Here is a 13,574-nt window from a genome sequence, read left to right as displayed (position 1 = left end):
GTGCTGTAATAGAAAATTAATCAACACATTCTGACAAATCAGAATTTAGTACTCATCAGCGCTGTGGTATAAGCATTAATTAAACACATACAAAGGTCAAAAAGCCTGAATGTACTACCAACAATATTTAGATGCCATTAATTTCTCAAATAAAATTGCATGATTCTTCATTAATATTGTATCTCCATTAATAAATGCATAGTTACTAGTTTATCAGGCACAGCTACATTATATCTATACTCACTGACCATTTTATTGGTAAACCTATCTATATGCCACTGTTTATGTGCACTATTATTGACTGTAGGTCATTGGTTGCTATGCACTGTTTGTCAGCCCACATTTACTCCAGCCACTGGTGGAATGGTACCAAAAAAACCCCACTACTGAGCAAATATTATTTGCTCTGTAACAAGTTGTAATATTTCAGGAAGAAAGCTGTATGTTCCTAATACAATAAGAACAAATACAATATGCAATATTAGGCTGCAAGAGAAAAAAAAAAAAAGGTTAAAACTAGAACCCTCTTAGGAAACTTTTCAATGCTCTATGCAGAACCTTACAGTGTCTCCCTATCAGACAAAGTTCCAATTGGAACCTCCTTAGAAAGCTTAGAACCTTTAATAATCTAAAGGATCACTGGGGAGTCCATTTGTCTGAGTTTTACTTAGGAAATCATTAAATGATTCAGTATATGCAGAAGCTTATACAGTAGGTTTCCTATCAGACAAGGTTTGAAGATCCCATTTAGAAAGCTAAGTGTCCTTAATAATCCATTGGGGATCCCATTTGTCTAAAAATTTCACTGTAGATTCGCTACCTAGAAGGAATCTACACTAGAAGGCAAATGGGTCCCCGAGTCCTCAAGGGTTCCCCAAACCTCTGAAAAAAAACTACCACCCTGAACCCATTTCTCTAAAAGTTTTCCTCAGTATGCAGAAGGAATCTATACTCTTAGAAAGGAAAGATTTTCAAGGATTCTTTGGATGGTTTGCATTTTTGGTTTTCTAAGAGGGTTCTCATTGGAACCATTGTTGGTTTCTACATAAAACTTGTAAGTGTTCAGACACATTGAAGAACATTTACAGTAGGTTGCTAGATGGAGCTTTTCCCCTCCGAACTTTAGTGCTACTGAGAAGCATCTCACTTGACATCTAATCTAACTTGACATTTTACCAGATTTCTCCAAATTGCATCCTGCCAGAAAATCACACATTCATTTTTCATTCCAAGTTTTTTGTTGTTGTTGTTTACATAAACAAAGCCTCAATTACAGGATAATGACATTACATAAATGACATTTATTGATTAGATTAGACTATTGCTATTATTTGTTTTTAAGGGATTAGCATTGTACATTTCAGAATGAATTAGTCCCCACACAACCTCAAGGTCTCTTAGATCAGCAAAGCAAGCTCGTCTGTCCCACAATCCTGGTTAAGTTAAAGGGTGGCCATACTTTCTCAGTTACATCCCCAAAATTATGGAATAGTCTATCCGATTTTCCCCAAATCTCTGCACATTTAAGTCTCATTTAAAATCCATCTTTTAACTTTGGCCTTTGCCTAAGTGTGAGATATGTGATGATGTGTTAGTAAGCATTTTGTCATTTATTAAATATTTATACATTTTTTTCAAATTTGTATTTTACCTGCCATTATTATTTTTTTTATATCAGTACTCTCCTTTTATATCAATTTGTTACTGTAGTTTAGCTTTTGTACAGCACTTTGGTCAACATTTCGTGTATTCACATGTGCTTTACAAATAGATTTGACTTGATTAATGTGTTGCTGGCTGCCTATTAAGTTCAGGATTGATCTCAAAGTCCTGTTCATGATGTTTAAAGCTCTAAATGGTTTGGCTGAAACAATATAACCCACCTGCACTTCAATATATGATTTTTTTCTTTCCAGAGAATATTAGTGCTAGCTCAACTATTTGTAACTGTTCTCAATTAAAATATATTGTGACTTATTTTGTTAAATAGAATTTGCATGATTTCTAGGTATTCTCATACACATATAGTAAATTCATTACTGATTTACATTGGTTCTTTGCCTCTATCCACCATTCTACACATTGAGAATTTGCCTTGACACTATATGCCAGGCAATTTTTATTGGAGTGAGCACCCGTAGAGGTGGTTGTCAGTCCTCTGCCAGCTAAAATGCCCGTCAAATGTGCTAGTCGCAGAGAGGGGTGATCCAGAATAGGCATGAGAAGGGGCGGTTGATCTAATGATATGGGCTTTGAGGTCATTTAACAGGTACAGGCAGCAGTTCAAGACAGAGTCACTTTGTCTGGACAAAGAGAGGTGGTGGGGTTTTGCAATAACACTGACTCACACACAGAAGTCCATGCACAGAGCAACTAAATTCAATACAGAACAAGGAAATCGACACATACAGCCAAGCTAATGTAATTTAGCCACCTTTCCCTCAATAAATCAGAAAGACTATTTATTTTGCTCTCATTATTCCCATTAAATAAAAATAATAAATCAAATAATGACCAGAGTATTCATGCTGAATATGAGCATGATGCAATTTCAAATAATGAGATCTCATTCTGCGCTGTTGGTGTATGCTGTTGCATCATGCAATTGTACAGTGTGAAGCCGTCACGGAAAATCTTTCTGATAGTCATGTGGATCCACCAAGTTTTAGAGTGCATGCTAGTGTTATATTCAAAATCTGTTATATTCAAAATCATTGTCAAACACTGCTACATTTTAAATCTACCAATATTTTTACCTAAAATCATGTTGGCTGTTATAACTTTTGGCATATGATATTGAAAGAAAACAAAAACATAAAAAAAAAAAAACAGAAGCATCTAATTTATTTTGTATTCAGAATCTAATATTGTCTGATATTGTACACTATGAAGAGTTGTGTGTCTGGTATATTTATTAGCCCCTAGAATTTCTATTATTTGTATTGGCGCTTATTGAATTGATGCCCCATGATGACTTCATCTGCATTTTCTTGTGGTATAATATGGGAGCATTACATCCAAATTAGGCCCTCATTTGAATATGATTGCAACATGTATCACTGAGACTTCATGCTGCCTCACGTAAAATATGGATCGTATTTCGTTTTCGAAATTGGAGCCTCTGCTTGAAATACCAACATGCCACTATGACAAATCCATCTTTCTGGGTAATTCAGACTGTTATTATGGATCAATAGGCACTAGTGTGATGAAGCTGTGCAGTTTTGTAACACTTATTTTTGTTCTTGCCTGTATCATTGTCTCTGTAGACTCTTTTGTATTTGTTCACTTGTTGATTGCCGAACTGCAGGGCACTGAATGTGACTGTGGGGTGCAACTAATAAAAGTCAATAAATAACAAAAGTGCTCTATTATATTCTAGTTGCAGAACAGGAAAACAAGTTTTAGATAAAAACAAAACCAGGATTGTAAAAGGAGTTGCAGAGACAGAGCTTACAACTGAGACTCCTTCCATAAATGTTATAAATATATAAATGTAAATATAAATGTTCCATAAATAAATCTCTTCTAAAACAAAATCACCCAATCAACAATTATAAGAATCACTTTGTTAAACAACAACCCGTTTTAATAATCTGTTTATTATTAGGCCGTACAAGTCCTTGTGTATGCGTTGTTATTATAGAAACAATAAAGTTTTAGAACAGGCGCATTAATATTAACCTTTTGTTCATAATAAAGCTGGAACTACATGTGCTGCTAAGTGAAAATAATGCACACCTTCTGACCAATCAGATTCAGGAATTCAGCTGCACTGTGGTATAATCAATGTTGCCAGGCGATGTCTAAAATGATTATGAACAGTTCACTTAGGATAAGAGATCTTTATTTAAAAGACAGAGACGGGAGTGCCTACACAATGTATGTAAGCAATAATGTGTGTAACCTATCCTCCTTTATTAAAACTACTTGTGGTAGTGTTTGTGTTGTTAATAAAGAGAACCAATAGAGAAAATATCATGGATAGATACAAACAAAAATAACTGGTGGAGAAGATGGGATTGGTCAAATGTTATTCAGGAGTGGGTGGGACTGATCAAGAGTGAGAAGAGGGAACGAGATTAAAAATAATGATAATAAAAACAGTCCCATGCACACCTTTAGTACAAATTGTTCTGTGTCTGATGAATGATGCTGTGTCTGACAACAAAATGAGCTTTTCTTTATTTACATCCACTATTACTGCATATGCATGCATATCATTTAAATTAAACACACTCTATTTTATGTGGGAATAAGATGCTGTTTGAAAAATGAATCTTTCTAGAATAAACTCAGAATATTTTAAGGAAGAAAAGAGAAACCCACAGCATGATTAAAAGTCAGAATTTCAAGGATATACTGTATGCAAATAGGAAACATCACCTGTCATCAAGTGTCAAAATCCATAAAGACAATTTGTTTGTTAAAGTTTTAGTTTAGTGTAGCTGTCATCAATTTTTAGGTGGTGGGAATTGAGATGTAGAAGTAATGTGAACAGTTTCAAAACTGCTGATTACTACAACTAGCATTTAAGATGTAAACCTTACAACTTGCATTTTTATAAATGTTCCAACTTTCCATAAAAATAGGCTACATTTTTAACAGTGTCCCTGAAAAGCCATCTTAGAGAAATCAATAGTTATTTACAGACACCAAATTTGTAGCCATTTGTAGGAATGGAATTGAAAGCAAAGTCACTGAAGCTCAAAGTGCTGTTGTCCAAAGTCATTTCAAGACACTAGAACTGGCATTGAATGGACAGACAAAGTGTTATTTTAAATTTCCTTATTCTTCAGACAGATAAAATTGAGAATGATGATGATGTGGATGAGGATTTATCAGCGCAGAAATTTGCATATATTAATTTTTCACTCACATTTGATCTTATCCAGCTTTGATGAACAAGAGCCAGTTTATTTTTTTTTAATTCTCTGCTGGGAAGGGGGAGCTGTTGATGTGTTTTTAATGGATTGACATCTCTTTTTGTTCCATTAGCGAAACGAGTGAGAGTCGAGAAATGTTCACACTTTCCCTATTGGCAGTTTGTTTGCAGCCTGTTTGCCTGGTTTGTAGCCAGACACAAATCAATCAGAGCTATTGAGTAATAGTTCTCTCTCTCTCTCTCTCTCTCACACACACACACACACACACACACACACACACACACACACACACACACTCTCCTCAGTAATAAACCTACACAATTCTAAATCATAACCTAAATTTGTATTTCCATAGGTAATGAGTATGCATAGTATAGCCATAAGTATGTTTTCATAAAACAAAGAAACACACCACTAATATACACTCCAACACAGAACCAATGAATTGGCCAGTTAATTGAACTTGATTACAATCACAGCCATATGGACATGTTAAATAAACAGCCTTGCATGCATCATCATTACTCTTGCCATAGTGGCATCTGAAACAGCCATGTTCTGCCTGTTAATGCAGAGAGACATAGCCTCTATTATCGCACCCTAATCATCACGCAGATTAATTTGGCCTTATGAATTAGTGAAGTAATTAATGAATGAAGCTTTAATGAATGAAGTTTGACTAAGATTATTCTGGGCCAGAGTGCAGCTCGAGTTGGAGACATGATGGTGGAGATTAGTGGTTAGCTTCCAAAGCTGTATGAACAGAGGCAAGTTTTTAATCCAGTGCCAGTGTTTTTTCCTTTCTAACATACCTGAGCCAGTTTCCACATTCTTTAGAACTTTAGTACCTGACTGGAATAAAAGCTAAATGTGGACTACCTGAGGCTTCCCATGCACTGAATTGGAAGCTCTGGTTTAAGGGATTAGGTGATGAAAAAAAAAAACAGGTCTAAAGTTCAATTCAATCCAGTTTCTTTTTAATATAACACTTTAAACTTTTTTTATATAGCACTTTTATTCTGTATGAATCCTGAACTAAGCAAGACTGAGCATGTTAACAGAACTAACATCTGGCTTAAATTGAACTTAATGCATTAAATAAGATTTTCAAAAATAGCAAGATATTGTGCAGTGTTTAAATACCATACTGAATTCTCGATTCTGATTGGTCTTGTTTAGTAAGGGATAATTCATGGCTATGTGTGTGTTACATGATTTTAATGCACATCATGGAGGAAAAGAACCACTGGATGTGAATAGGAGTGCATTAAAATTGTGTAACGAACACCTAGCCGTGGATTATCCCGCTTATACCATAGTCACTTAAAGTTGTCATTGATGTTTGCAGTGCAAAATTTGAAAATACACAGAGATAAAGTAGTGCTATAAGATTATATTTATTTCAATGAATGATAATAAATAGTTATGAGAGAGAGAGTGAATTACTGAGATTAACTGTATGTTACTATGGTTACAGTTGTTTATAGGCAGCGCATTAATTTAGAATGGCGATTAAATTGACCGGAACTAACTGTGGTATATATGGTTTTAACACACACCTTCCAGCCAATACTCAGACCTGAGTATTCGGAAAGACCATGGTATAACACATGACAGATGGTGTGGTTGTATGGAAATAATCCAAGACAGGGTGGTGTGATATAGCCTGACACAAAGCCGTTCCGTTATACAAAAATAATGCACGCCTTCTGACCAATCAGATTTGAGAATTCAACTGCACTGTGGTATAAGTTTCTTTACACATTTTCATTATGGATGAATTCTTGAATCTGATTAGTCAGATGGTGTGCATTATTTTTGTATAACCACACTGCTTATACAGAAGTTCCGGCTGTACCATGGGCGATAGGGTTATATTAATGCGCTCGTTCTAATACATTATTGTTTCAGTAGTAACAGCTCGTACACAGGGACATGCATGGTGGGCATAATCGAAGACTAGTAATAAACAGATGTGTAATTCGTTAATAGATTAAACTTTGTGATCATTGGCAAATCACTGTAGTTTATGCAGAATAACACACTTTGGGCCATGCTATTGTACAAAAATAATACCGCTTCACACACCAACCATATGTGTATTCTTTTCATATAACAGCAAGTCACAGGATTATATTAATGTTCTCATTCTAATTTTCTAATGTTATTGATTTTACAGTAACAATTTACACTAGGATTTGTATGGTGGACACTCCGTATAAATAGGTTTGAAAAACTGTTTATATGGTAAAGTTTTTTTTGAGGAGATTTTTATTGTTATTTAGCATTTTTGGAAGGAGTCTCCAGTGTCATTGCTTTGACACAGTCAGAGGTAAATCTGTAACATTAGGTTTTCGAGTCTGGACTCAAGTACAATTATGAACGAACTCGGGTAAATTTGTACTCGAACTTGACACGGACTCGGACATTTTGGACTCAGAAATTTTTCTGAGAACAGTCGAGTCTGCATCATGTATAACATGAAAAGAAAGATAAAAATAAATAACAACATAAAATTAAGATAACAAGAAATTAATGAATGTCTCCCTGCCTGACCAGGGGGATTTATGTGCGCACCCGCTTGAAGCGCGTGCATAGAAATCCGCCTCGTTGTGCGAGTGCCAGGGGTGTAACCTTATGGAAGTATAATAGTGCCAAATGTCCTCAAGGCAAAATGGCATGTTGAATTACATAAACTGAATGAAAACATATCGCAATAACTATACTTGAATTTTTATGCCCAGCAATTTGACACAAATTGGGGGGGAAAAAACAGCAATATCAATGCTTGAATTAGTTTCTTCTGCAATTCATTGGGTTTGTATATTTTCATTGAAAACAAAATTCCAGCATTCAAAATTCAATGCACACATATTCACCTTCATAACATACAGTTCCAAAATATTCAGTTGTTAAAATACCATCTTCATTATTCGTCAGGTAATATTTCAACACATTATTTTTCAACTTCAAAAATTCAGGCTGCAAAAATGCAGGTCTTAAAATTCGGGTCTTAAAATTCAAGTCTTCACATCCGGGTCTCACAGGAAGCGCAATGGATTGCTGATACTATTGTATCCCAATGAATTGCAGAGGAAACTAATTCAAGCATTGATATTGCTGTGTTTTTCAATTTGTGTCAAATTGCTGGGCAGAAAAATTCAAGTATTGTTATTGCGATATGTTTTTATTCGATTTATGTAATTCAACATGCCATTTTGCCTTTAGGATATTTGGCACTATTATACTTCCATATAACCTGGCCTGGGCATTCGGAGCTGTAGCCCCGAAGATTCTTTCTTTAGTCCCGAATAATTCTCTACTTGGAGCAGTTTGTCACTACATAATTAACATCAGTAAAAGAAGACAGCCTGGAATTTTGTATCTTCAGTGAACAGAGGCGAGACCAATCAGACAGGGTTCATTGGAAAATACATGGAAATACTCGTGTCTTATTGGCTGACAGTTCTCAGTTCTCCTAAATGCTAGCTCACACAGTCAGTGTTGATATATGCCAACTAAATGGGTGTAAATGTCTAAATGAGTTCCTGAATGTGTATAACTTATGTGAATATTATATGAGCAGAACATAATGATGGATAACGTACTCTGCATGGCACTGTAGCAGCTAAACCCATACAGTGATAACTTAGTTGTGCCTCCCCTTGGCTAGCAACACCAAACTAGCCTAGGCTTGTGTTAGATAGCCAAAAGGTTTTACATTTTATCTGTCTGGTATTCCTGCAAACAGTGATAACACCTGAGGCAGGTTTTATGATAAATCCTACTTTTTGTCCAATTTTCAAATTTGTTAAGCAATTGGCCCTCACATGCAAGAAAAAAATGCATGTAAACAGTCTGTTTAGAAGTGCATTTTTAAACATTTTTTGATGGAGAAGAATCTGGGCTCCGCCCTGGATGATTAACAGTTCAGCTAATGCCTCTGGTGTTTAGCGGCTTATTACACTTGTACGGTCAAATAAATACACACACATCATGTCAAAGTGCAGGTCTGGCCAAGTATTCATGCAAACACCATTGGTTATGTCTTAAGTGAATGTAAATAGTTGGGGAAAAATCAGAGGTGTGTCAATACAGTATATTGGATCTGCGCATTAGGTCTTAAAGTGATAGCAGTCTAATAAACCTGCTTCTGTCTGTGTCACTGATGGTAATCAAACAACAAACAACAAAGAGAAAATCACTCAGTCACTCCTATGACTGAATAACTTCAGTAAATTTAATAAGAATCAATGTATATATCATACAGTGAAGTCTATTTTATTTTACATTTAATTGCTTTATTTAATTTCCATAGTATTTCTTACTTGAATACCACTGATAGACCTACCTGAGAAAATGTATTGTTTTCATGAAATAAGATTGTAGTCATATCGCCCGCCCCTAAACATTAGCATTTGGTGATTCCAGTCTTCAATTTCATGTAAAATTTGAAATGTACTTCTACATGTAGTAAATATCATAAACCCCGCTGACAGGGATTTTTTTTTTGTTCTTTCCATTTTAGGAATTATAAGAACAGAGTTACAAGAACAGATCTGTGTTCAGAAATGAGTTTCTTGTGATTCATAGACAGATTAAAAGCAGTAATAAAGCATGAAGCTTGTTGTTATGACATGCTGCTAAATGTAACTCTACTCTGTACTCTCTCTCTCTCTCTCAGCCTGTATAACTGTGGGGGAGATGCCTCAAATAATTGAAATGTCAGCTCAAACTGGAGAACACAATATAGTGTGATACAATAACAAAACAGGGTCATATGTATTTTCATACACTTGTAATATAATGAAAGTTCTACATACACTTATATATCTCATTTTTTATTCGAAACATTTTTTGATAGGAAACTAGTTGAGGTGCTGATGACATGAAATAAAAATATTAAATGGCAATGGCAAGATGTAATAGTCATATTTTTGTTACATTTATTGGTTTGTGAAGGTTAAAATATTCATTTAACAGCTCAGTGTTAAGTTTACAATTGCAATTTCAGATCTTTTTTCAATTTAATTATTTTCTGGACTTGGCCGGACTCAACTCGAACTCAGCCATTAAGGACTTGATCTCGACTCGAACTTAACAAAGGTGGACTCAGACACAACACTAATATCTAGTCTAACACTAATAGCTAGGCTATTATTATAATTATTTTTAAATAACTTGTGCAGTAAATTCTTGCATAAGACTGGCAAATGTCAGCCTGACATTTAAACTAAAACAACTTATTCCATTAGTTTCCTGGCAGGTTTAAGCAGTTAGGCTATATCAACATATCAATAGTAACATCACCTATTCTATGGAGAAGTTTATGGTGTCTGTAACAAAGCATATTTCATGAAAATTGGTTGAATGTAAAGGGAAATATTGCTACTTTAACCAGGGTAGAGTTGTATTTCTTTATGGACTTGTATATACATTTAATTTTACAATAAAACATAATCCATTCTAGGTACAGTCTGTTGCATAAGTATTCACACCCTATTGAATTTTCACACATTGTCTAGTGGAATTGAATGGTGGAACATGTTTTATTCTATTGTGACACAAAGGTTAATAATAATAATAATAATAATAATAATAATAATAATAATAATAATAAAAAAGCAGATTTATTGGTTGCATATTGACCCCCTTTGGAAAACCTTGGTATAACCACCAAAACTGATCTGCAAATTACCAACTTTGCACATCTTTCTTCATTGCACATATTTTTGCCTGTTCTTCTAGGCAAAATTGCTAAAGCTCTTGTAACACGTGTTTTCTTTTACTCAATATGGTCGAGAGCTCACCTGTCACACTCTGTCAGATTAGATAATGTTGGTGTTGGACCATGTTGGTGAAGAATAATTTTCACGTCCTCCTGTTGTTTCCTATATTTATTATTGTGGATGACTGGTCCTTTTGGTGGATGACTAGTCCCCAGTTACTGGTGCTTTTGGTGGAGAAGGAGCTTAAGTAGTCGCTGCTTCTGCCATTGCTACTAGACAGGGTTTTGGCCTCATTACATGTAGTGCCATGTTTGTTAGTTTGCGGCATTGTGGTTATTATTGTAATTGCTGTGTCTGGTGTTGCTTTTGTTATTTTGACTCATTGCGACTCTATCTATCTCTGCCAAATAATTCAAACATGGCCACAAGCTAATTGATAGGTTGGCCCCATGACTGCTATTTATTGTTGTTGTGTCTAGTATTGCTTTTGTTGTTTCCACTTGTTGTGACTCTATCTATCTCTGCCAAATGGTTCAAACATGGTCACAACCTAATTTCAACACATAGCTCATTTTACTTCTGGAAGCAGAAGCAGTAAAACTCTTTCAAAGTTCTTGCTAAATTATTTCACACATCTCATAACGCTCATCAGCGTCCTTGAGCACTGAAAATGTAATTATGTGGCTTGATTTTGCGATTGTCAGAAGGAATTAGCTGCACATGACGCTGATTCTACAAGTCAAGCGAATGGCGTTTCGATCAAAGCATGTTTCACAGATCTCTGCTGTTCTGTCCAAAAGTCACTTTTGAAGCCCTTCTACATAATATTCATTTAGCTGGGGCTGTTTAGGAGGAGAAAAACAAAGGTGGATTGTGTGTGTGTGTGTGTGTGTGTGTGTGTGCGTGTGTGTGTGTGTGTGTGTGCGTGTGTGTGTGTGTGTGTGTGTGCGTGTGTTTGTTTCAAGCTTGTTGCCAAATGTCTTCATCGTTCCCAGCGTGAAATCTCATTACACAGCCAGTGAATTTTAATTGATGGCGTTTGATATTGGACAAACACAGCAAGAGAGAAAGAGGAGCAGAGAAATTAAGATGGAGAGGGAAAGAAAGAAGTTTGTGGCATCAAGAAGGAAAGCAGTGAAGTGTGCACATTAGTGTGTTGCACATTTGTGCATGCGTGTGTGTGTTTATATGTCCTGCTGCTAGTGGTGTACTGAATGAGAAATGAGGGCTTTGCGTTCACTGGAGAACAGTTGAAAGGAATCTGGGTGGTGGCAGATGTTCTCTGCTGGGAGTGTGTGCGTGTGTGCAGGCGGGACCTGTGTGCATCGCTGTCAGTCCAAGACATCCGAGAAATTGAGCATGTGCATGTGTTTCAACTTTAGCTTGTAATGGATCATGACTGCATTATGACATGACTGACACTGAAGGACACAAAGCCACAAAAATACAAATAATACAAATATAAGAATGACGTTAATGTAGTTTGTTGAATTTGAATACAGGGTAAACATTATAATGTGTTAAAAAATCACTGTTTTGATATTTTGGATTTACAATTGCCAGTTTATGGTATTAGATTGATAGTTAAGTAATAATAGATAGACAGTAGACAGATGAACTGGGAACTCAGTGTAAAGACCTGCATCACATGAATAATTTGAGTTATTTCGGTTAGAATGTATATTAAAGTTCCAGGTAATATTTTATTTTAGGGTAGCATTCAACGGAGGGCCAAGGGAGCAAAATTGGCCATGCCGAACCACAGTAGCAGTCAAATAGCAGGCTTAGCCATAGACACATTAGTTAGGAGACCCAACCCCACTGGGAGAAGAGGGGAACATGGACCCATGGACACCATCCCATGTGTGCACATTAATGGAGTCCAGCTGTCTTAGCAGACTTGGTGAGAATGAGAGACTTATTTAACAATGGTGGCAGCAGATATACATAGATCTGCTACTTAGATCCTTGTAGCTTAGACTGTAGTTATAAGCTTTTACGCAGATAGCTCCTTATGGTGTACATCAGGTCTGATCTGTATGAGAAGAGTTATAGTTACAGGACAATATTTCTCAAGGCTGTCAACTCTATTAATTAGACAGGTTTTTTGTGCTACAGCTTGTATATCATTCTTTTCTGCATGATTATAATAAATTTTGTTTATTGTTTCAATAGTTGTTGATATAGGTTTATCCTAAACTTTTTGTTACGGTTATGTTATGGTTTGTTATGGCTTGTATTGTTTTTAATCAGGTAGGACAGACACAATTGTGCCCAGGGCTGGCCAAAAAGATAAATAAGTGAATATAAATAAATAAATTACTGATCCTCCTTACTGCACATTTTAACTTCTTTTCTGTCATCTTCTGTCTTCCCCCAGGGAAAATGAAAGGAGTCTGGAGCAAGCTGGGCAACCCCTGATCATGCCTCAGCGCATTGAAGGACCCCGTTTTACAGGGGGAGGCTTCAGCCTGAAGCAGGGCAAAAAGATTGCTGCCAGAACCCCCTAATCACTCATATACCTTTCTTTCTCTCTCTCTCTCTCTCTCTCTCTCTCTCTCTCTCTCTCTGAGTCTGGCTGACACTCCGGCTGTCTGTTCAATCTGTGAAAATAAATCACACTGCTCACAGTATAAAATTACGGTCAAGTGAAATTAAAAAGCAAAACCCATTGTATTCATTTATCAATTGTAAGTAAAGCAGATGTGTTTGCACTCATGTTAATGGCTTTGGTTTGTTTCTTTGGTTTCATTAGTGAGGTTGTTCTTAGAGACTGGTTGAAAGAGCAGAAGCACTCAGGCTATTAATGAGGCTTTTTTCCCATTTTCATTCTATCTCTCGTTCTCATTCGTGTATTGTCTGTTTTATTCTTCCATGTTTCTTATGTGTTTATCTTCTAGCTTGCTTCTCACTCTTTCATTTTCATATTTTAATTTTGTTTCCTCTTTTTTTTTTTCCA

General features: G+C 35.8%; 1 protein-coding gene across 4 annotated transcripts in view; it reads left to right on the top strand.

Moving 5' to 3' along the window:
- Positions 1-13,333, top strand: part of cfap58 (cilia and flagella associated protein 58) — a 139,031-nt gene extending 125,698 nt beyond the window's left edge. For 2 of the 4 annotated variants that reach the window (XR_008384745.1, XR_008384746.1), the window contains exons 19-20: positions 12,328-12,518; positions 12,996-13,123. Coding sequence is in view for 2 of the 4 variants with exons in the window: in XM_053615051.1 (XP_053471026.1) it covers positions 12,996-13,125 (130 nt within the window). In the remaining 2 variants the exon portion in view is untranslated. Of the gene's footprint in view, positions 1-12,327; positions 12,519-12,995 lie in introns of all 4 variants that reach the window. The other 2 variants (XM_053615051.1, XM_053615050.1) reach the window with 1 other exon arrangement.
- Positions 13,334-13,574: the final 241 nt, after the last annotated feature.

This window comes from Ictalurus furcatus, chromosome 26 (genome assembly GCF_023375685.1).
Source record: "Ictalurus furcatus strain D&B chromosome 26, Billie_1.0, whole genome shotgun sequence".
NCBI classification, from domain to species: domain Eukaryota; kingdom Metazoa; phylum Chordata; class Actinopteri; order Siluriformes; family Ictaluridae; genus Ictalurus; species Ictalurus furcatus.
This window is presented reverse-complemented; position numbering and strand designations above follow the sequence as displayed.